At 33.2% G+C, this 26,165-nt stretch overlaps 1 protein-coding gene across 1 annotated transcript in view; it reads right to left on the bottom strand.

Annotated features, from left to right (window-relative positions):
* Positions 1 to 10,436: 10,436 nt before the first annotated feature.
* The window catches only part of LOC123540582 (lamin-1-like), a 53,274-nt gene continuing 37,545 nt past the window's right edge, over positions 10,437 to 26,165 (bottom strand). The window contains exons 6-7 of the mRNA XM_053526762.1: positions 22,274 to 24,703; positions 10,437 to 14,505 (exon numbers count right to left, since the gene is read on the bottom strand). Of these exons, the coding sequence (XP_053382737.1) occupies positions 24,171 to 24,703 (533 nt within the window). The 3' untranslated portion in view covers positions 10,437 to 14,505; positions 22,274 to 24,170. The remainder of the gene's footprint in view (positions 14,506 to 22,273; positions 24,704 to 26,165) is intronic.

The following is a 26,165-nucleotide window of genomic DNA, read 5'->3' as shown; positions in this document are numbered from 1 at the left end:
GAATTCATTACAGAAGATGGTTGGATTGAAGATGAGTTTTATTAGCCCCAGTAATACAGTTTAAACTCCTTTTGTCAGTCAGTGCAACAGTGTATTTGTTTAGATTTCTTACGCTTTACATATTTTATACCTTTTCTAGGATTGAATGCACATTTCAGCCTTGTACACATTCACACAAACACAGCAACTGAGTTCGTTTTAGGGGTGCTTCGTTCCCCTAGCGTCGCTATTTCAAAGCTATTTGTCCTTTCTCCTTTTTCTAAGTAATCAATATCAGTACACCCCACAGACTTAAGTTTTACTTTGCTTAATAATTGCCAGGATTTATGGACACTACTCGGAATTTCTTACTTTGATAATATATATATTGTCGTTTTCTTTTGCGATATTTGAAAATAAGCTCCGTGACATACTGAAACGGAATAAAACCATGTAATTCTGGTCCAATAGTGTTTACGCTTCAAATAGACCAAGGCAGATGCACGTTCTGACTGCAGTGGAAATCAGTCTATGCTTGCTACCTCTAGAGGCGGGTATAATTCAGGATATTTGTTTCAGTGGACCAAGTAATACATTCCATATTTGTAAATATTCTAAGTGACCCGGTTGTTTTAAGCAAAAATGTCTTAAATTAAGTTTCAGGAACATTTAAATGACCGAAGAAAAATAAAAAGGAAAGGAAATGAAACATCTCTGGCTTAGAGTGTTTATAAATGTGAAATGTATAATAGCAGTCATAAAACTGGACATGAATATAAAGTGTAGAGTCAAATCTCATCTATTTAGAGTGTCAGTGGAAGAAAGAAAAAAAGAAACGTTTATTTTAGTGTCATTTTCAATATATATCTTTCATCGAATTTTGCATTGCAATTTATCTTTCAGCAAGCATATTGCAAAATACATATTACAATATAAATACTTTTCATTAACCAGTCTAAATTCAATCTGAAGCAAAACGTATACACAGCAAGTAAAATCGTTCAAAAGATACAGGGACTAGATAAACGCATTGATTTCTTTCTCGGGTCAGCATAATACATTTTATTTCTAAAATGTTTTACAACAACTATATCATTCATATAATAATATCCATAAAATACTCATGTAATGGAGCCAGTCAAATTGCATTGATTGTACAAGTTGTGTAATGAATTTCTACAAATTTAGATATCTCAAACGGTAAATATATTGTGAAAACTTGTAAACTTTCAAAACACATCGAATTTTAAAATTAGTATCAAGATAAAGATGACATTGCCTGAGAAATCAATCAATATTCTGTTCTACATAGCAATAAAATGAGATACACTCTGAGCACACAGGGGTGGATTTTAATGTATCTAAAACATGTTCAAAAAGGGATTTTGTTTTATTTGTAATCTACTATTTCCCAACACAATATTGACCATGCAACTGAACATTAATAGATACTTTTACATTTTCGTTATAGTTTTTAGAAAAAATATTGGACCGTTTTCATATTTTTTCATATAGTATTATCATTTAAAATTAAAAAAAATCACATTTGCTACTGTCTTAATAAAGCGTTCAGATATTTCACGCTTTGTATACCTTAATCAGTTGAGGGTACAATAAACTATTTGGAATGTTTTAGAAATAATACAGATATTTCGATTATCAGTTAAAATTTTAAAATAAAATCACATTTGCTATTATACTGTCTTAATAAAGTGTTTCAGATATTTAACGCTTTGTATAGCTTATTCAATTCAGGTTGCAAATAAACTATTTGGAATGATTTAGAAATAACACACATATTTCTACTAAATTCAATTAAGATTTTAAGAAAGCCATCCCTTGTTCCCTCAATGAGCATTTAGAAATATGACTTTATGAAAAACATTCTGCGTTTCCTTTAAGTATAACAATATAAGTCACACATTGTATGAACAAACAGACGTATCTTTTATTCAATTAGTACAATATCAATAGATGCTTCATCGTAAGAAATATGACTATTTTGATTTTTAAATGCGTTTTAAAAACGTTCTTGTAATAGGATCGCTCACCTAAGTGTCACAGCCGGATTGAGCAATAGAGGTAGAAATTATTTCAAATCGAGCAAGCGATTTCTGACAAGATTTTCGAAATTTCCGTAGTTATAGTCATAAAGAGAAAACTAGCCCGGCCCCTGCCTGTCATGTGTTAAATGAATTTGATTAACTTAAGGGCTTTGACAGAGAGTCATCAACGGAAAATTGCTGTGAAATTAAAGCGAAATTAGGCTAGCATCATTGCTAACTCTAGAAAACTAGTGACCTATCTATTAGATTTCCAGTTTCAAACTTCACCTAAATTTCATAGAGAAAAACATTATGACAAAGATTTATCATGATCCAGTTAAAAATGTGGCCTCTAGAGTGTCAATAACGTTTTCCTTAAAATGTTGTCACTAATATGTTAACAACTTTTCTATCACTTTTCCTAGTGGCCAAGCTTTTGATCTCATGTGATCCAATTTTGAAAATGATCAAGGTTTTATGTAAATGAACATTCTGACATTTTGTGAAGTTCAAATAACAATAAAAAGTATGGCATCAAGAGTATTAACAAGGTTTTTCTATTATTTAACCAAGTGACCTAGTTTTTGACCGCAGGTTAACCAATTCAGTTCTTTACCTAGATTTCATAGAGCCAGATGATCATGAAAAAATGTTTAAGTTTAAGACCTTAGGTAACCCAGGTTTTAACTTGACATAGATTTTATAGAGAAAGCATTCTGACGGAGTTTAATGAATATCAAGTAAAAATGTGGCCTCTAGAATGTTAACAAGGTTCTATGACATAGTGATCTAGTACTTGAACCCAGATAACCAAGTTACAAACTCTTCTGAAATATTAGTAAAGATACCATTCTGACTAAGTTTCATTCAGATTGATTGAACCGACATTGTAACCTCTAGATTGTTGACGACGGATGACAGACACAGGGTGATAACAAAAGCTCAGCTGATGAGGTAAGGTTTGAACGCGTTTCTTCGAAATATCTGGAAACTTTTTTGCGAAATTATGCTGAGCCAAACTGATTAACAATCCAAACCTGATTAAAATGTGTATTTTTTTTCTAATCAATTGTAACTGTCATACTATATCCCGTGTGATATTTTGTAATATAATTGTACCAAACATAACAAGTACAACAATGCTCATTTCACATAATATTTACAAATTTCACAGAAACGACGTATTTCCAGTAAACGCACATGAATTACATGCAAAATGATAAATACTGATGCATCTTAACATTAATTATATTTAATCATATAACAAATTAAACATTGCTGTTTAGAGAAACTCGAATTTAAATAAAACTTTCAAATTCTTTCAACTCCCGAATTTTGCGGATAAAGCAAAATTCAAATACCCCTTCGATGACATTTACGCTGTTCTGAATTCTAGAAACCATTCTGACATATTCTGTGAAGTTAACCTGAGCCATGTTGATATACATTCAACGACTGTTAAGAGGCCTTTTTTTCTATTCTTAACATTTGCCTTCTTGCAATCTATATTACATCATTATTTTTGTAATGTAAGTGTAACTAATATTACAACAAGAGGGTTATGATGACCTTGGATCGCTCACCTGAGTATTATGAGCTACATGTTTCAAATTTCAAACTGATTTTAAAATATTAAGAAAGTAAGTCGGTAGGTCACATTCATGGTCACTGAAAGTCAGTTTTACGGTGTGCAAAACTGAATACAAATGTACTTAATTATGTCATTCAAATTTCAAGGCTGAAAAATCTTAAAAAAAACAAGAAAGTAGGTCAGTAGGTCAAGGTCACAGTCAAGTGACCCCGACTTGGGGTCATCAGGTAATTATAATTAATCAGTCTAGGAAAAATGACCAGATAATTTTTGTTTTCCTCATATAATAAGTGACCCCGGGGCGGGGCCTCTTTTCATCCCAGGGGCACAATTTGAACAATCCTGTTAGAAAACTACTTGGCAATGCTGCATACCAAATATCAAAGGACAAGGCCTCGAACTTTCAGACAGAAAGATTCTTAAAGCTTTTTCTTATATAAGTCTATGTAAAATTTGGGACCCCCAGGACAGGGCCTTGTTTCACCCCAGGGGCATAGTTTGAACAACTTTTGTAGAAGACCACTAGACAATGAACATACCAAATATCAAAAGCTTAGGCCTTGTAGTTTCAGGCAAGAAGACTTCTGAAGTGCTTCCCTATATAAGTCTATGTAAAACGTAGGGCCTCTTTCCACCTCAAGGGCATAATTTGAATAATCTTGGTAGAGGACCACTAGGTAATAAAACATAACAAATGTCAAAAGCCTAGGCCTCACACTTTCAGACAAGAAGATTTTTAAAGTTTTTTACAATGTAACTCTATGTAAAATTTGGGACCCCGGGACAGTGCCTCTTTGTACCCCAGGGTAAAAATTTGAACAATCGTCGCAGAGGACCACAAGGCAATGCTACATACCAAATATCAAAGGCCTAGGTCTTGTGGTTTCAGACAAGAAGATTTTTAAAGTTTTTTCCAATATAACTCTATGTAAGATTTGAGATCTCCGGGACCGTGCCTCTTTGTACCACAGAATAAAAATCAGAGGGCCACAAGGCAATGCTACTGACCAAATATCAAAGGCCTAGGTCTTGTGGTTCAGACAAGAAGATCTTTAAAGTTTTTTATAATATAAGTCTATGTTAAACTTGGGAACCTGGCGCGCCCTCTTCTGACCCCAGGGGCATAATTTGAACAAACTTCATAGAAGACCATTAGATGATGTCACATGTCAATTTTCAAGTTTCTATGCCTTGAGCTTTTGGACTAGAAGATTTTTTAAGTTTTTCCTTTCGGTTGCCATGGCAAAGAGAGTGCTATGTGGAATTCAATTTATTGAATAATTTTAAAATTGCCCAGTGCTGTTGAAGAAGATTTTTTTAGAAGTTTGTTGACGGACTCTCGAAGCACGACGTACGACGGACATTGAGCGGTTACAAAAGTTCACCATGACCCTTTGGCTCAGGTGAGCTAAAACAAAAGCGCTCATTTCACAACATACAGAAGTTCGACATGAGCCTTTGACTTAGGTGAGCTAAATACAATAGCGCTCATTTCACAAAATAACACAGACGCTCGCAAGAAAAGCAAATGGTATTTAACAATGTATACAAAAATAAGAGACCGCTCTGCTCATGATGCTTTAAAAACACTTATAGCTTTTCATAGGTATAATACAATGTTATTTTTATTCTTTCATTAGCAAGAAGTATAAGCTCACGTTCATTGAATATAGCAGAATGAAACTTACTTTCTGGTATTTATTTCAATCACCTCAACTTTTTTTAGATTCTATACGAAAAGAAATCTTGTCGCCACAGTTATAAAAATAAGTAAGCATAAGATTAATATCTACCATAGGAGGAAACAATCATTAAGAATTATCTGAATGGTATCGTTAGTCTAATTATGCCGCCATAATTTTACGGCTAGACGAATATCAACCAGGCTCTTCGGAATACCGTGCCAATGCTCTTTCAGCTGAGTTATGGGTAAGGAAGAGAACATAGGTTTACCCTAAATTATAATGTATGTTATTTTTAAATACTAAATACATATTTTATTTATACAAACATTCACATTTAACAAAGGACAATGCGAACGGCCAAGTTAAAGTGACCATCTAGAAGTATTTTTCAAAATTTAGCCTTTTTCAGACTGATTCTTGAAATAATGTATCTAGTCATAAATTGTAATTCTGGAGCTCATTATAAGAAGAATCCAACACCGATAAAATAAATGTCAGTTGATAAGCATAAAGACATCTTTAAAATAGCAGCTTCTTCTGACAAACAGTGTCATTTTCAGTTAATTTACTGACAATACGTATTTGCTGTAGAATATTGCACACATACAAAATATCAACTGAATTGGCAAAGGCATGACATCGGATGGACAATTGCAAACCTTGCAGTTATTGAATAACAAAACGGTAATAACTGCATTCATGGAAATCATTCTTATTAAAGATAAAAAAAAAACCCGTTTTAAAAAAGCAAATATAAAATTTGAGTGTGGGAAGTAGTTCATGCTAAATATGTTTTAATGTAGTTAATAGGTCTTCTTATTCAGTGCAAACAATTTATAGGGAACTAAACTATTGTTCCTAGGGTTTTGTGGTTTTTTTTTTAACTATGACTGGATGATAGAGGCTTAAATTCTAAAAGTCTATATTTTAGTAATAATTCTTAATTTTAGCCCGAAAATATCTAAGAAATTGTCATACACGACTAATTTAAGCCCAAATTTCTGGTAAAATAGCGCTAAAATTTGCCCTATATTTTTGTCAGATGGTCCTTTATAAAGCTTGTACTTTTTGTCAAAAATATTCGCGAAAAGATCATTTGAGCCAAGCTCTGAGGCAATAAATCTGATCGACAATAAACAAATCAATCATGATTACAAAGGTTGTATACATACACAGACAATTTAGCTGGACTTAGTCATGTCATAAACATATCTAGATAAACTTTCTGAACAATATGTTGAGAGTATCGAATGTCAACAAAACATAATTGCAAAAAAGAAAGAAAGATATAGAAAACACAGTTATTCATCTAGCGCCATATTCTACTTCAGTATCACATACAAATCAATAAAAAACAAACATTCCTGAAATCAATATCAATACGTTTTCAAAACAATAATCACATATAAAAACAAATAAGAAATCAAGATGATAACTGTCAAATTAAACCTCCGCGCAAAGCTGCGGTGGCACAGAGGCGATATAGAAGTTTTTATACTAATACATTTAAGTTTCAGTTTTTTTATACTAATAATAACGTAATAACTGATACGCGCGCGCACACTAGTATAAAAAACATAAGCGCATATATGAGTTAGTGCACACGCACTAACTAGTATAAAAACACCTTTGCATGTACATTGTATAAAGTAATACGTACGCACGTAATAAGTTATACGCAAATATTTTATACCAATACGTGCGCAGATATTTTTGAAACTTCTATGTGCGCTGATGTTTTATACCAGTGCGTATGCAGATACTAGAGAGTTTGAGATTTCAACCTTCGCCTTCCTCTTCAACGTCTCTTGCGAAGTTAACGTATGAAGATGAAGTTCGATTAAAATTCCTTGAGATTTCAAACATTAGAAATAACCTTACTTCTTCTAATCCGCCCATTCAATTTATCCGTAATTATGATCGTTTTTTTCGTGCATTTTGATACCAATTGTCCGAAAGGGCAGGAATTTTACAAGAAGTTTTAAAAATGAAAAAAAAAAAAAAGAAAATTAAATTAAAAAAAAACATTTCAATTAATATAATCATCGCATGGATATTAGAGCGATTACCAACAAAAAAAAAACAACAACAAAAAAAAAACAAAATAAAAAAAAACGATAAAACAATGTGAACAATGTAAAAACTCGTTAGTGTTGCTCCAAACATTTAGGTTTTATATAAAATTATGTCAGTATATTCAGTATACAATGCACGATTGTAAATCATACATGAGAGGAAATAAAAATGATTATTACATACCTAAAATTTTTTTCCATTGGGTTTCAATGGACCGCGATCGTGCAATATTTTTCCATATCATGACGTTGAACGCTTTCATATCGGACCAGTCCCAATCCGTGACTCTAGTTACCTCCCCTGACGGTCCGTCCAGTGCAGATCTCGTTTCTTTAGATTTTTGTTGCTATTTTTTAATTTGTAATTTATGCAACATTTTGTTTACTTTTACACTTTGATTAATCTGACCTATTAGATACTGGCACGTAGTAATTTATCAGACTAAAATGAAATGAAAGTTATAATTTCGTCATGAGTTGGACTAATATAGGACGTGGAATGTTTTCTTAACGTTGTAATGGAAAGAATCGCGTGACGTCCATGGCGTCCACGCGCACGTTGCGACAACAAGTTGACGTCATTTTCGCGGAAAATATTAATGCGCGTCAGTTTGATTTGTTTATTGCGTTTTCGGAGAATTTTTTCCGTATTTTTTCCTGTCTTTCGTGACAGAACGATGATTTAGATATAAATTAATCATTTGATAGTGGATATGTAATAAAAAGGTTATCAACTTTGTATGTGGATATATGCACTCGTTCTTTCGCGGACAATATTGTGCTCCTAAAGTCACGCAATATTACCGCTGCAGAACTCGTGCATATATCCACATACAAAGTTAATAACCTATAATGATCATATCAACGTGATAATGACACTCTGTATGACTGTGTATAATGCCAAACTCTCAGACAGCACAATATGATTTTAATATACTATTTTATAAGTAAAGCATCTGCGGATCCAGGAATTTTGGTTAGAGGGACACCAACATTAAAGAGGGCGTCACCCATTTCAGTAGGGTAGGGTCACACCGAGTTTCAAGACCGACTTTCTTTGTAAAATGTAAGAATCAAAGGGGGAATTAACCCACAATGTCCCTCTGCCAGGCTCTGGTTCCGTGCATTTAAAGAATGGAGTTATCCCATACGGCTAACAGGAAACGTCTCTCATCATGATATCATAGATCTGAAATTGTCTGATACTTCAGAAGAATTTTCCATCTTACTAGTACCATTATATGTTTATAATTAAAACGCAATTGTCGTATTAAGTGTCCGACTTATTTTATTTGGATGTGAAAATAAAATGTTCCACCAAATGATAATCGTGCGTAATTATTTATTGTTCAAGTAAAATGACTGTCATGCTATGTGCCTCCATCCAGATTTCAGTCTTTGATGCCGAGTATGTGGACAGAGTAGACGTAAAAAGAATGAAGTTTCGACTTTCGTGATATCACATCTTCGGACGTTCAAAACTTCACTTCATACGACAAAAAGGCCCATCTAGTATAATCGATACCGCCTGGGGACACAAATATGCCGTAGAAGTTAAAGTTTGAACAACATCTCAAAGTGTCTCAAAATCAGTTGATAACTTCATACTTCCAGGTTCAATTCAATGTATTTAGTTAAAATCATTAGCCATACGAAACTTCATTATTCTTATACCTATTGATAGTGTTTCGCATCAAATTTAGTCTAATTATATATATGGATAATCAAATAACTTAATAAGCAGAAATCCCGAAACTAAGCTTTTTATTTCGCATAGTAATAAAGAGAAGTCTTAGGCTTACGTGATATTACATGGAAAACTTTAGTAGCAACGTGTGATATAAATAAAATACACGCATATCGGTGACGTTTTACCCAAAATATATATGAGAGACGTTGAAGGGGAAGGCGAAGTTTGAAATCTCAAACTCTCTACTGTTTAAACAAATACGTGCGCACGAAATAAGTTATATGCGCAAATATTTTATACCAATACGTGCGCAAATGTTTTTGAAACTTCTATGTGCGCTGATGTTTTATACCAGTGCGTATGCAGATAATGTTTAAACTAATACGTGCGCACGAAATAAGTTATACGTGTGCAGATGTTTTTTAAACTCATACGTGCGCACGTATTATGAGTAACGTGCGCACGTAATAAGTTATACGTGCATAGATGTTTTATATCAATACGTGCGCACGCAATAAGTTAAACGTGTGAATATGTTTTTTCTACTAATATGTGCGGTGATGTTTTTATATTAATACGTGTGCACGTACAATGTATTACTTATTACGCGCGCACGCATTAGTTTCAAAACACCTATGTCACCTCTGTGCCGCCATACAAATCAAATTCAAAAGAAATCTTTTGAAATATGTACAGATACATACATTTTGCATATTTGCCAAATATACAACCAAGTAAAAGAAAATTATGTAGTCGTATCAAAAATGACTAGGGTCATTTACCTATATGTATAATGTACTCCCCAATGTAGAGTCATGTTAGACTTTTTTAAATTTTGCTCACTTCATTCAAAAATTACTTTTGGGCAGAAGTAAAACCTTTCTTCCAAAATATGTAATCTAAAGAGTAAAGGCAAAATAGAGAACTTTTACCGCACGTAACTTAGTATTTCTAAAGATATGTCTGCCCCCTTCTGTTTCAGAGGTAAATTCAATTTGAACAGCAAGAAGTCACTTATCAAATGAAAAATTATCACTTTTGTACAATAAATCGATAATAAGTCTTTAAAAAAATAAGTAAAACCTTATTAGAAATAAATGGAATACAAGGGGAAAAATTGGTCCCAGTGGGGCTTGAACTTGTGCGCCTTGAACAATTTAAGTCAAAGTAGGTTTATTGTTGGAATTGAATACTCTTCAAAAGGAAGTACACTATTACATGGGTCATACCTTAATTGGCCCGAAAATAAACACATTGCGTCATGCAAATAAAAATCTATATACAACTTGTGTTTCGCAATTTAAAACATACATAATAAGAATAATCCATTTTTTTATACATCAGTAAATTTTATCAGGTGACGTTTTTAAAAAAAAAAAAAGAAAAGAAGCGTGTAATAAAACAAACAAAGAGAAGTGTAATTCATCAAATACAAATATGAAACAAATAACAGTAAATACAGGAAGTGCATGCATATCTATATTTTATTTTATTTCAGTCTCATCCATTTACATGCAATAAAACATATAAACAGTAAAAAATACATCACAAATGTAAATGGCCACTCTCTAAGAATTACTTATATGAAATTATATATATATATATATATATATATAACTACAGCAGTAAGAATATTGTATGAGGTCATAAGAGGCGCTTCCTGTCAACTGACTCTGTGATTAGTATATTGATGAGTGGGCAAAAGAGAGGGTAAACAGGAGGAGTGTGTCCAGATATGAGTGAGTGAGTGAGTGAGTGAACAAGTAAGACAGCTGGTTGATGGGTGGTTGTGTGGGTAAATGAATGAATGCACGTGTGTCTGAGTGTGCGGGTGGATGAATGAGCAAATAAGCAGAGTTGCATTTATAGAAATGCCTCTTATGACTCTGATACCTATATTTACTCTGATGCCTATATTTACATTTATGCAGGTAAAACTAAAATATATTTGCTAATCCGTATACTAATAACTGCCATAAGAAAATGAAAATAGGACACTGAATTTGTATAATGGTACTAATGCACGACAGTTTAAAAATGGTCTTAAGACAAATAATCTACATATGATCAGATTATCTGTAGTTTGATTAGCAAAAATATATTACGGGTGTTATAAAATTTCCTGCCAGATAAGAATACAAGGAACATTATCTACAGATAGGTCTAAAATTACTTTTGACTACAATAAAGTATTTCATTGTCATAAAAATAAAGCTCTGTTACCCGAAAATACAACTATGAACCGTATGACATAATTTAGTACACTGTACATAGTTTACATCTTTATTCCATTTGTGTATCTTTACATATAAATATTCATTTCAAAAAACAAATGGAATATTTGTTTAGTGGTATAAACAATCTCTTCTGATTCTATGTAAATCTGATCAGGATTTGGCAGTATATTTAACAATATTTTCATTTGATAATAGGAGGCATAATTTTTCAGTATCATTATATGTGTTAAACAGTTGACAAACACGAACAGCTTTGTCAAACCAGGTCTGGCGAATATCATTATACATAGAACAGTGAAGCAATGCGTGCCTTTCATCTTCTATTCCTGATTTATAAATAGTACAGATTCTTTCATTTATATCCAATCTTTCATACATTCCGGTCTCTAAACGAATTGGGGCCACCCCCATTTGAAACTTTGCTAATGCTGACCTATGACAATAAGGCATTACCATATTTACATATTGTTCATGTTCATAGTCAAATTTAAACTTCTGATATAAGCATAGCTTGTTTTTACTTTTACTGTCTTTACCAACTAAGCTATGAACATACTGTACCCATTCATCAATACAACAGTCCATCGCAGAACTCATCACTTATGGAACAAGTATATTCTAGTTTATAGGTACACTAAAATCACAAAATTCTGCACATTCAAACTTTAAAAACAAGTTGTTTTTTTACTCTAAAATACCAATTTCTACAGTTTCTATTGCCCATATTATAACAATACTTTGCCACTCTGTAACTGAACCTAGTCTGGTTTATGACTGATATTCTAACCCAATAATTTGCAACACGTTTTAGTGGCAGGGGCCAGTTACGCACTTAATTGGCCCGGGTACGTTTTTCAAATAAAATAGACAGATGTACTTTAAAGGCATATATATTCAACTGGTTATTTATGATGTTTATAGAACTAAGGATTCCTGCGTACGAGTAAAATAAATATGTGCTTGAATCGATTTTCCTAGCTCCGTGTAGACGGCCGGGTCTAAAACCTTACCTGAGGTAACGGAAGTCAGACGAAATGGAAACGGTCATCCATCCATCCAGATTCAGCTCAAATTTGCGGAAAAAGTAAACGGTTATGAGACACTTTTCTTCCCACCATTATTTTCGTCTGGCCACATGCTTCAAAAATATACAGGTGTTTTAGGTCAGTCATTTGCAGATAATACCGTACAGGTCGCGCAAGGTGTGCATTTTGGGCCATTTTTGCTTCAAAATTTAGTGTCCTAAAACCTGCGTTTTACTCGTTTTTATCACAGAAGCAGCGGAATCGGCAGGCTGAAGATGTCACATAATGAAGCGCTAAGTATATGCAATACATTCGTTCTATACTTGTCTTGAATTTATCAAAACTGGATTTTTTTATGAATTTTTCGCACTGGTATCAGCGCAGATTTGTGGAATTTTCAAATTTACTGTCCCTTGCCCCCATAAAGCTGTTTAACGTAATCTGGATCCCAGCCCATATCTCCAGCATATACAACTGCATTTATTCAAAGTTCTGTTTACCTGGGCAGCATTAAAACTTAAAAGCATTTCAAGCTGAAAACGTAACAAGAAATCACACAAACCATGCGTTACAAAATGCATTTTCATGCAAATATATCAGTTAAATATAGGTAATATGTGATATCCATTAACGGTAGTATGAACAGTACAAATATTTTATCATGAAATACATTAGATCTGTAATGAAATACAGCGGACAGCTGAAAGTTAAGAACAAGAAAAATAAGTCAAATAAAAGAAAGATAGTGAATTTTGTTGAATTTTGTTTTAATTGTACTTTATCTGATCATTAAAGTATCTTACTCCGGTCTTTTTCGAATTTTCATTGTGATATTAGTCATTTAAAATTGCGTGTGAGAGAGTGTCAAAAGTTTATCAGCATTGTTGCAGTCCACTTTATCTTTTACAAAAACTTTATCATCAGGCTTTACTAAAACATTTATTCTAAAGCAGTCTTTTTACAAATGTAGGTTATGAAGTGTTTAAGTCAAAGAGCACTAGTAATTTCATATGAAAAAAAGAAATGTTCATAAAAATGTCGATAAACTACACAATACCCAATATTGCATGACACTTTATGACACTAAAACAAATCCACATTCAAAATATCTGCACGCTTTCTTGTTTCACAATCTAACAGAAAATGCATCAGTGTCAATTTAATAGAAAAAACTTCAACGAGATACTGTTTACAGACATTTTAAAACTCTTCATTTAAATTGAATTCTGAATAAATCTTTTTGAATGCACACATAATTATATTTACATGAGAAATATATAAAATCTACAAAAATGTACAACTATTAAATATAAAAAATATTTAAAAAATACACGTACACGTATATACATTCCACATAAATATTTCGACGTGCTAAATGTCTTCTTGACAAGTAGATACATTTAGTGTATCAAATATGTATACAGTACACAGGGTAATTGCTATTACACATATATTGAATGGACTCCATGGTCCCAAAGCCAAAAGACCAGAAAATCATGAAAAGTCCATTTTATTGTCTACGGACACTGCAAAGTTTTCCTGGTACATGAATGTCGTCCGCTAGAAACAGATAATTTTCTACAGAGATTAAAAGCCATACTAAATGAATAAGGATTTTCCCTTTAATTAGCAGACTTCTTCATGAAAATATTAAATTTTGTAGTATAGGTCTACGGACTATATAATCAGATAGTAATGGTGGTAACAACATAAAGATATGCTCACAATATATTTGTTTGTTAAAACAAAATGCAATTAAAATCTGAACTATTCCGTACAAATTCTGTAACTTTTTCGCCATGGTATTTATTTGCAACAGTATAATACTATAAAACGGCCATTTCCAGGCATTTTAAAACTAAATATCACAAAATAACACTTTAACCTGATTACCAATATATATGCAAATCAAACCCTTTTACAATATGAGTTGTCATATGACAGCGCGTGTGACTATTTGAAACATATAATACTAGCTTATTCACTTTTCTTAGTAGAAAATGAGTCCAGCACAACCGAAAGTCAAACATTTCTTTACCAACTAATTGTAGTAAAATATTATGATTTGTATCCTATAGTGAAAATTTTTAATTCAAAGCATTTTTACTGTATGCGAAGCCTGGCTTTTCTGAAGTATTTTTGGCGATCTTTTATCTTAAGTATAACGGGAAACTGGACCTGAAAAAGACATTGGAAATCATATAATTAATACATATTTTACAATTATTTGAATGCTTGTCTTGCAAAATATATGTAACCATGTAAAATTATATTTAATTTCAAAATATAGGCGTTGTTGCATGAAAGCATAAGATAAGTTTTAGCATAGCTCGCATACGGCATTCAAATCTATGACCGCATTTTTGAATGTTAATCCAGCTTGGTATATAACACACAACATTCATAAATGTGGGCAACACAGAACGACATACGACACACAAATTTGCTGGCGTAGTTTTAAGGTCGCTCCAAACCTTAGACAAAAAAGTAAAAAATAAACGTACATTTAAGAAGTTTGGTCTGAATGTAGATTGAAGATCATATTTTTCGGAATGCATATATATTTTGCACAGTTTCGTTAATGTGTTATGTGTAATGCCACCTAGCGGTACCTGCTTTTATCACGAAAAAGTTTTTCCGCTATTACTAAGTGGAAAATGGTCCGAATTTATTTTTCTCCCGTCTGCTCACAGTGTTTTCATATTGCAGGTAGCTAAATACTCAAGACCCAACTTTCAAGCTATATTTATAAGCAATTATTGAAGGAAATCGCACGTTTGAAGCGGCGAAATCAGTATTAAAACTGCACCTCAATTCGCATATTTTGTCATATCATTTTTTTTTCGCGTGGTGAATTTATTAAAAAAATTTTGGAATTACATTTTTGAAGGTATGTTAATTAAATAAGTGAAATAAAAAGGTATGTGTTCACGGCGGATTTTTCGCAAAAAAAAAACTTTGAAAAGCGTCATACGCAAAAAAAAATACGCCATCTGACGGGACAGCGAAACGCCACATCATCACTTGACAGTGTATTTCTATACACATTTTAAGGTGAAATGCGCCTAAGTTGAAGTTATTATATTCCGTTTCGACATTTTATTTAATACAAAATTTAGCATATTCCTCATATAGTGAGTATTTTGTTTCTTTGATATTTATGTAACTTTTCTCTCTGCAATCTTTCAAACACGACCATTTTTGATGAAATGGGATTTCACGTCCGCCAGACTGTTTTCGTAAATCGCTCTATTATTTCAACAAGTATCGATTTGCTTGTAAGTCATCATATTTTTATTTGAAACTGTCTTTAAAATGGTGTATAATTTGTGGAAATTTTTAATGTAAAAGTCGATATTTACGTTACAGTGACGTAAGAGCGACTAATATGACGTTTGAATAAAATGTTTTCTTTAATCTTGTATACATACATGTAAAACTCAAACAATAGAATTTGACAAAAAACAAAAATGATGATGAGTACTTTTTTTCCGTCGATTGAAAAAATAGAATTATGATGTTACCGAATTCATTTTCGCCTAAAACTACATTATGCTACCCCTATCCCCAAATAAAAACATAGCTTAATTTAGGTATTTTTCTGAATTATCAATTTTAACCATTGAAATACTTGTTTTCATTTTCTTGTATTAATAAGACCCCTAACGTTCATTGACATTATAGATGTTGCCATGATAGACCAAATGAATGGTACAGAAATACATTTTTAAAAATCTTGAAAAGCATGTTTATGAGTAGGTCATATGTAGTGCCCCTTTTTAATGTCTCATCTCATTTAATCATTATTATAGATATTGTAGTAAGTTTATCAAGAAAATGTACTTTTATGTATAGGTAGATCAAGCTATAAATGTTTTCACTTTTCCCGTTTAAAAAAATGTATTCAGGTGTGTTATAGGCAGGTTACAAATATCAAACCCGAATGTATCAAGGGTAAATGGCAGCTGGGAAGTTGGGAAGTTAAATCAAATTTAACTGCTTATAATGTGAAAGGATGATGATCATTATTATTACAGAAGTGAAAATACATATTATACCTAAATTAATTATAGTTACACATACATATACATGTATTGCTATCAAAAGTATTTGTACATTGTGAACATTTAACAAAGCGTCTTATTTCAACCTTGATTTATATCATTGTATCAAAATATATTATACCAAGTGCGTAATGCGATCAGTATATAATAATATATGTATTTTTATTAAAAGTTACAACAAGAAACGTGTATAAATATTCATAATGATATGTTGCGATGTATTTTTACATATATACCAAATGCATTCGTTACGACGGATATGCAAATCTTTTATATATAGAAACTATTCCGTGCATAAAAATAAACAATTCTACACATTTCTGAGGACCACTTAAATCATGCACAACTTTCAAACTGTAGTAAATACTGTTGAACCTATACGTATAGGCTACAGTTTTTCTTAATTTTTAGAAAGTCTGTGTATTTTAAATGCCAAATACTCTATATTCTTGAGAAAAAAACGGGATGATACAACCTGGTCCTTTTTCGAAACGAAAACTAAGAAGGAGTCTAAGAAGGTCATTCAACAAACAGATCTCAAATTTATACAATCAAGCCTACACATTGACTAAAGATATGCTAGTTCGTGTTGTTTGAAGTTGTAATTTTAATAGGCAACTTTCATTTCAGTCATTAATTTGCGTTGTTATATACGTATTGATGATTATTTGTTTTATTTCTTAAACGTTTTGGATCTTTTTTTCAAAACGAAATAAAGAGAACCATTACACATAAGTACTAAAAACATACTCAAATGTATAGATTAAAAAATATCACATGGATAGGTTACAGCACATCTACATACACATATTTACATATACACATACATACATATCTATACATTCATATACATACATATAACATCATAGACATGTATTCACACAACTATATGTATACGTGCGCATATTTAATTATAGTGCCTGCACATCCGACCTCGCATAGAACGTCATAGAAAAGAGATCAGTCAAAAGTATATAGATATATTCTTAAAAGGTGAATGATAAAAGTATTTCCATGCAAATATTAGATTCTGTGACTACACATACCCATTCGCTGTACATTAATCACTGATAGTTCAATAATACATATGCTTTTATTTAATTGGATCGGTGACACAAGTTTATCTCGCCAAACTGTAATAATACATCTGCACGGTAAAATTTTTCTGTTCTTGACATTGTATTTAAAGTATACTACGAAGAGATTTCCATCGGTGAGTGTATTAATTGGTTTATATAAAGCGTGCAAATTTCGAGAAGGATTAGAGATCACGGATAGAGGTAAGTTTTCGCCAAAAAGGGAATTGACCTATTTTCAGATGTCTAAAAAAGATGCGATCTAGTTTTAATTCTTATTTTAATATTTCAGAAAAAAAGACGGTTTTAAAGTTTAAAAAGATTAATCGGCTTCCGATAATGTACTCGTGAATATGTTAAAAAGCTAACTTTTCCGTAATAAAAGCATGTACCGCTAGGTGGCACTACACATAACACATTGGACAGAAACTTTGCAAAATATATACTAGTATGCATTTTCGAAAAATATAGTCTTCAATCTACATTCAGATTGTTGTATTTTCTGAATGTCTCGGTAGTCTACAAAATTAGTTAAGCGTATGACATTTTCATCATGGTGAGAAACAAGACAAGTGTGTGAAAACCAGGTTTGTAGTTGTGAAAGGCAGAATGAATTACCCATTTTTACTTGGTAAGAGAACGATGATTGAACTTGAAATGTTGCAAACGGAACTCTTAAAGTGATCAACGACTTGAGAATAAAACAAGTTTCTTAAACCATTTTTCTTGTTAGGACAGTAGTTTAGAGGAAACAAATATGTATGCCAGAGAACAAAGACGTGTCTTGTGGAACTAACATAATCATATATAAAAGGCAAAATGAGAAATCGGAAGAGAAATCATCAGAAAAATCTTTCATACTGTCAAAAGTAGGAGCAGCGACGCTTTGCGGATAAGATGGAGAATTATGTTATGTGCAACAATTAATGTTACAAACAGAAATCAGAAATGAGAAACACTAGAAATAAATACAAAAAAACAACAAAAGAACAAAAGCACGGACAAACAAACAGACGGCATCTGGAAGGAGAAATTACTACGCAGAGGCTAAAGGTCGAACGACACTCGGAGACGCATAGATGAACCACGGGAACCAGCTACAGGAAATATATCCATGGAAACTACCAACACCGGAAGTCGACCTATAAAAGAGTTAACGAGACCTGCCACACGAGCACTAAGTTGATACAAAAGCTGTGACTATGTAAGCAAGAGGCCAAGTGTGCCTAAGTCGCTCACCTAAGAAGGACTTTGACCTAATTAGATCTTGCTTGTCAGAAAGTATTAAATTTAAAAAAGATTGAAAAACACCAATTAATTAAAAATACTTTTAAAAACATTTCTAATTTTAGCTTTAGCGGCCCCTAAAAGGGGCCAGGTGTCCCCATGTAAACAAACTTGTAATAGGACTATATAATTATGCTTCATACCAAGTTTGATGAAGATCCATCTAGCAGTTCATGATAAGAAGTTGTTAAAAACATATTTCTATTTTTAGCTCAGCGGCCCCTAAAAGGGACCAAGTGCCCCCATTTGAACAAACTTGGGAGAGGACCATATAATGATGCCACAGACCAAGATTAAAGAAGATCCAATAAGCGGTGCATGGTCAGAAGTTGTTTAAAGGTATTTCTATTTTTAGCTCCAGTGGCCCCTTAAAGGGGCCAACTGCATCCATTTGAACAAACTTGGGAGAGGACCATATAATGATGCTTCAGAGCATGTTTGATGAAGATCCATCAAGAGGCTCGTGATAAAATGTCGTTTCTATTTTCTTTCTATTTTTAGCCCTAACAGCCCATAGAAGAGGGCAAGTGCCACCATTTGATCAAATTTGAGAAAGGACCTTATAATGATGCTACAGACCAAATTTAATCAGATCAATCAAACGGTTCATGATAAGAAGTCGTTTTAACGTATTTCTTTTTTTAGCTCTAGCGGCCACTAAAAGGGGCCAAGTGCCCCCATTTAAACATATTTGTGAGAAGACGTTATAAGGATGCTACACACCCAATTTGGTGAAGATCTATGAAGCGGTTCACGAGAAGAAGTCGTTTCAAAGTTTTTCTATTTTTAGCTCTAGCGGCCCCTAAAAGGGGCCAAGTACCCTGAAGTTAACAAACTTGGGAGAGGACCTTATAATGATGCTATAGATCAAGTTTGATAAAGATCCATCAAGCGGTTCATGAGAAGAAGTCATTTCAAGGTAGGTTTTTTTTCTATTTTTATCTCTAGCGGCCCATTTGAACACATTTGAAAGAAGACATTATAATGATGCTACAGATCAAGATTGATGAAGATCCATCAAGCGGTTCATGAGGAGAGGTCGTTCATAGGTTTTTCTATTTTTTAGCTCTAGCGGCCCTTAAAATAGACCAAATGCCTCCATTTGAACAAACTTGATAGAGAATATATGTGCATTAGCCTTTGAAAAGAGTGTAAATGATGCATTAAATTATGAAGAAATAAATCAGTAATTTAATGCGAAAGTTAACGATTTAACATAAGAAGTAGATTTTAAAGTTTAAAGATATATCTAATTTAAAGAATATACCTCTTAATGAAATAGAGAAGTGTTTATCTATAACAGCGTAACGCGTGAAATAAAGGCGGTGAGATTTACGTCACATCCTGTTTTGAATTGTTTTGTATCATCACTCCTGATAGAATACATGTGAAAACTGCAGTCTTTTTCACTCTATTTACATTTTTTTCACTTCAACTCCCGGCGTACTGTTTTATCATATATTTATTACCAGTGACATAAAAAGCCTAAAACATATAACAATGAAATCATCAATCCTTATAAAAGAAAGATAAAATGATACAAAATTGCACGACTAATATTTCACGTGTTCACGTGTTGAGCAAAGGCAATGACGTTCTGATATCCAGAGGTTTTTGAGGGGTTTAATTTCATACCAGCAAATTATTGGTCGTATGGCGACATTCCATCCTTTTGTGGTGAAAGAAGACCCTGGTACCCTTTCATGCATTATTTCAGGCACGAGCGGGTGCCTCAACAGAACCACCGACCTTGATTAGTTCCTCACACAAGAGCTCTACACTTCAAGCAAGGGCTCAATGCAGATGGGCAAGTGATTTGAAGTAAACGGCGTACCTACTCGACCACGGAAGCAGACGCGTAGCGCCGAATGGGGGTAAGTACAGAAGAGGAATCCCGCCCTGGACGATTTTTGAATATATTTATGTAGATTGTGACCTCTGGTGTAGCCTAAGCCTGATTTAAGAGACACTACACGATTTTTGAATTATTAAATGCAGATGTTTTCTTATAATGTTGATATAGAGTACAAAGATACCTTAAAAAGATATGCGCTCCGCAGAATCAAATGTAAAAGAAATGTAAAACATTCAATGAATTAATTACGTTTTTCATATTTAAATTGTGACGCAATAGTGCTGTTTTTGGGGATACTCAATGCGGGCGAAAATGCTCCCATAAAATCTTACGCGTATGTAGACGTATTATTAATGAATAAAAAATAAAATCGCTGATTCATAATGAAAGTGGTCTAGATCTTATCCCGGTACAATAAACAATACAACTGAGGCCACCTCTTTACATGACTCACCATACCATATTTCATTATTACGGAAATACATTTTGGACTGTAACACTGAGTAGTCACTTCCTTTCTGGTGTCAACAGTCCCTACAAATTACTAACAGTATTTATATGAATAAACTTGAAATTTGGATAACATAATTTTAAAATTTTAACTAACAACGTATAAGTAACATTCTAGAACTGCGCTGCTTCCTATTTCGCGGACGATAATGTTCATGGTTGCTTTAAAGTTTTGGTCCCCTAATAATTATGTTTAACAATGGCATTTGTTTGGTATATTCATTAAGTTGGCCGTGTTTCGCACTATGTCGCAATTTTTAAACAACTTTTACCGTGCCGTTTTGTATAATTATGGTATTTCCTCAAGCTCAAGTAGAGACAAATTTCAAAGTGATGGCTACAGTCCCAAACGATTGCAGAGAATTCAGTTTCCCGTTAATTTTGATAAAAGAAACATCAAACTATTGGTAAACAATAATAAAAAACAAAATAAAACTGTCAATATCAATTTTCTAGGGTGCCTCAAGTAAACGGATTTAAGGTAGTTTTGCACGTTTAATAAATCGGAAGTGATGGCCTAACGCAATTTATTTGGAAAACGTAGAATAAAGCCTGGATTCGGCGTACGGAAATGAAAATCTTTGGCCTATTGACCCTTATAACAAGTGGGGTCATTTACTGACCACATGCAATCATCCTGAGAAGTTTGACACTTGTAGGGAAGGGTCTTTTATAGTTATCGATGTAAAACCATTTTAGTCGCTAGGTTACTACAACCTTGACCTTTAACCTATTGATCCTTAACACAAAATTGGTTATTTACTGACCGCAGTCAATCATACTAGGACGTTTTGCGCCTGTAGGCCAAATTCTTTTTCAGTTATGATGTGAAACCGATTTCAGTCTTGACATTTAACCTATTGACCCTTCAAACAATAGGGGCATTTACTGTCCACAGGCAACCATTCTATTAAGTTTGACGCCTGTATGTTAAATTCTTTTTAAAAATTTAGAATATCCCCTTCTATTTCTCAAGAACTAATACAGTAACTGCGGTCAATTTGATGGCATAGCTTAATAAATGAGCTTTGTTCTCAGGGTTACATTTTTAACAAAGATGGCCTTTTTAACATGAAGGGGCTAAATCCTATAAAAATGTTAAAAAATAATAAATTAACTTTTATTTGCAATATAAAACAAGTAAGATAACTTACCTGGCAATTTCACTTAACTTTCAACTCTTGTTTCAAACGCAAACTCATTTCCCCAAAACAAAGAATGACCATCTTTCGTGACTTGGAAATTCTGAGATGAGTGTATGTCTTGTTTAACGTCTACAAACTCTGTTTCCGGTTCTATATTACAAGCTTGTAATATCACTGTGACTTTGTGTGAAAGTTTCTCCACTACGTTAAAAACGAAATCACGGAATGTTGAAGCAGACATGTTAACCATCGACAACTCAACATGTTCAATATTTATCATGTCAGGAGGCAGTGACATTTCACCAAGATTGGTTCTGACCCGCAACGTCATGTGTTTCACTTGACTACTAACTTTCAATTGTGACACTTCAGGTATTATGCACAATTCTAACTTCCTTAGATCTGAATGCTGGCAAAAATCTAAACTGAAAGTACACGAACGATGGTGCTTGGTACACGATAAGTGCCCCAGACTAATCTCCGTCAGTGTTTTTCTGTTTTTTATATAATTCAGAAAGTCATTCAGCACATCGTGACTCATCTCGAAATCCCAGATATAAATTGCTTGTAACAGAGAATTATTCTGTAATGTTTCACATATTTCACGGCCAAGGTAACCACCAGGCGATCTAACAGAGACACATTTCGGTGACTTGTTCAACAGTACAGGAAGCTGTACTTGTTCACCTAAACCGTAGTAGTTTATTTTATTGACGTTGAAGAGTTCGTGTAGTGTACACGAACCAATAATTGCGCGTAAACTAGGACCAAATTTTGTGTTGATATTTATTGATTCCATGTTTTTTTTATTGTCTGTTGCGAGCCGTGTTAATTGTGAAAAGTGTTTTTCTTCTTGACACTCTTTGCTGAAGAAAAAATCTTGGCAGAAAATTTTGAGTTCCTTAACGTTCGCGTTTTCTTTAATACAAGAAATGTACATGTTTTGTATGTCTTTCAGAGGTTCACAGTCCTTATCAGTTGTAAACCTGTATTTGCTCGTTATCTTATCTTCGCTGATCACAAACATCATTTCGCGTGATAATGAAGAAAAGATTTCTGCATCCATTCTGCTGATAAAAACAAACACTGTCGACATGTCAAGAATATTTTGTAAACTTTTGCATTTGTTTAGAACAATGTTTTTGACATCACTTTCATTTTGACAGCTAATGTACAATGCACAAAAGAATTCTTGTACAGTCTTGTGCGAAAACGAAACTTTCAAACTTTGTTTAGTTAGTGTTTTTACTGTACTTTGTGTTAATAGCCCCGAGTGAAGACTAAATTTCAAATAATTTGGTGAGAGATACTTATCTGCCACTGACTTGCAAAAAACAAGAGTGCTCTCCTTTGTTTCACTCAACAAAGTTTCAAATGCTAATTTTCCTAAAGCTTTCAGATATGTGCAGTATCTTGTACAATGTTCATGTTCATGGAAACATTGTGGGCTATCTCTCTGGGAGGGTTCGCACATAGGTTCCATTTCCGGATATTTCCTTATAGTTCTTGACAGCAAGAGTTCAACAATGCTTGCATACAGTCCACACTTTGTCTGTCCTAGTGGAATATCGTCACACCATAAACAAATGAGATACATCGTAAGAAGGGGTACGGATTCCAGATCTTCCAGTTTATTTTCTTTGATTTTTTTATTTAATTGCTTGGCCAGTATTTTCGCTGCAGCAACATTGAAATTCTTTATTTTTGAAATTGCCCTTTCCTCCAATGTCAGTGCTGACTCAGGGGTTAGTTTTACTAATTCTACTTTCTCATCTATTTCACTGGTCTTAAGATTCAAAACACCTAATTTCCAAGGTCTTGTCGTGGTTAGGATTACACACTTTTCACGTGTATTACGATGAGGGATCTTTTTTGGTACTTTTGTACATATATTTTCGGGATGATTTCATTCATCTAGACCATCAAGTATCACTAAACATCTTTCACGATGCAGAATTTCCTGTAGAAAATCTATTGTTAGAGCCGGAGAGCGAGACCAATTTTGCGCAATTTGATTTAATATCAAATCATCAATGTTGCAATCATGAGAAGAATCCCGCAGTAACACAAGAAACAAAAACTCAAATTCTCGCATAGTGTTTATTGCATCTTCTGCGAAATACTTTTTGTATTTCCATTTTGGACTATGAGCCTGGCACCACGTGAGTGCAAGATATTTTGAAAATGCAGTTTTCCCAAATCCAGCATCAGCGGTTAAATATATTTCACAATTACTTCCAGACCTGAATATGTCCGACAACGATTTTACTGGAATTTTAGCCTCTTCCCCACGTGGAAGTGTCTTTTGCATTTCAATGTAATTCATTTCAGGCAAAATGTAAAAATCTACAAGGGGAGTGTCATGTTCCTCGAATAACGGTGACAGTGGTATTGTACTGTATCTTTTTGTGTAGAAGGTAGTCAAATTGTCTTTCAGCTCTGAAATATAGGGGAAAAGACCTTAAACATTTCAGTGTAAAACATTTAAGCTAGCACAGTTCATCATTATATGCCTGTATTTTCCATAAATACCGAGTCGCTGTGCCCATAGAGTAGGAATAACACAATTAAATTTAAATGGTCTAGGTTAACCAAACCCTTAGCTTTAGTCAGTATATTTTAGTGGTGTGTACCTACACGGTACAAGGAGGAATGCGACCTTTAACACAAATTTAGATAGATCTATGACAAATAAATGGAGGAAAATTTAGAATATTTCTGATTTTTTCCCGTTTTGGGCTTGGCTCTAATCTTAGCCACATTTCTTTGCTATGCTGTCAAACTTGTCCACTCACGGCACTTTTTGGGCGTCATTTCTTGACGTCATTTTCACTGTTTCTCCAAGGTTTTCAGCATATCTCTGTTTTAGTTGGAAGCGGACACGTATGAAATTAACCTATTTTTAAAATATTAACAATTTCCTTTTATGTGATATAAATTTCGTGAATGATCTATAACGTACGTTAAAATTATGACATATTAAAGCATCAGACTTTAAACGTAGAGTAGAGTTTTGCTGGAAAATTGTCTGTTTTTCAAGTATAACATTTTTACAAGTTGAGGAATTTTATTTCAATTTTAATCATAAATGTGCAAATATATTTACTTGCGTTTGATAAACAAAATATTGTATGTCACCGATTTCGTTTTTTCAGTAGGACTAAGTTTCTTTCCTCATCCCGAGCTTAAACGCGACGTTATTTGATGGTATCTTTAAAGTTGCGCTGAAGATTTCGGACGTTTTCAGAAAACTTGTACTATGGAGCATGTTGTCGACATTTTATCGTAAAAATATATACTTATAATTCGAATTATAATAGGAAAAACAAGTCCCAACTAGTTTTGAGCTGCAAATGTTCGTTTTTTTCAGCATTAGATTTTAATGTGTGATTATGGAATTACTTCCGTATTAAATACATTCCTTAACTTTATTAGTTTTCGATGTGAATGTGTGATAATGATGAAATAATACATGTTACAATTTCAAATTTATCTGAAGCACAACGAGACTGTACATGCATGCACGATATCAATGTAAAACGTTATAACTGCGCGCCTAAGGTGTCGGATTGTTGCTTTGTTTATGAAAAGTAAACGGAAATACTTTTACTGTTACTGAGTTTGTTTACTTAATATTCATTTTTAGTTTAAAGAAATCCTCTATACTTTTTATCAATTATTAACTGTTTGTAACTCGAGCTCGATTGTTGACTCGATATGACATTTCTTCCATTACATATCAGAAAGAAAAGATATTAAACAGTATAAACTTACTTCACTGCACTCAGAGTTCTTGCAGGAGACATATTATGCCCACAGTGATGACGAAGATGCACATGCAATCTTCAAAGTTTATTGAGCGGCAAGGGTTGATCGAAAAGCAACACTCAAGTATTTAATT

This window comes from Mercenaria mercenaria, chromosome 16, assembly GCF_021730395.1.
Source record: "Mercenaria mercenaria strain notata chromosome 16, MADL_Memer_1, whole genome shotgun sequence".
Classification (NCBI taxonomy): domain Eukaryota; kingdom Metazoa; phylum Mollusca; class Bivalvia; order Venerida; family Veneridae; genus Mercenaria; species Mercenaria mercenaria.
This window is presented reverse-complemented; position numbering and strand designations above follow the sequence as displayed.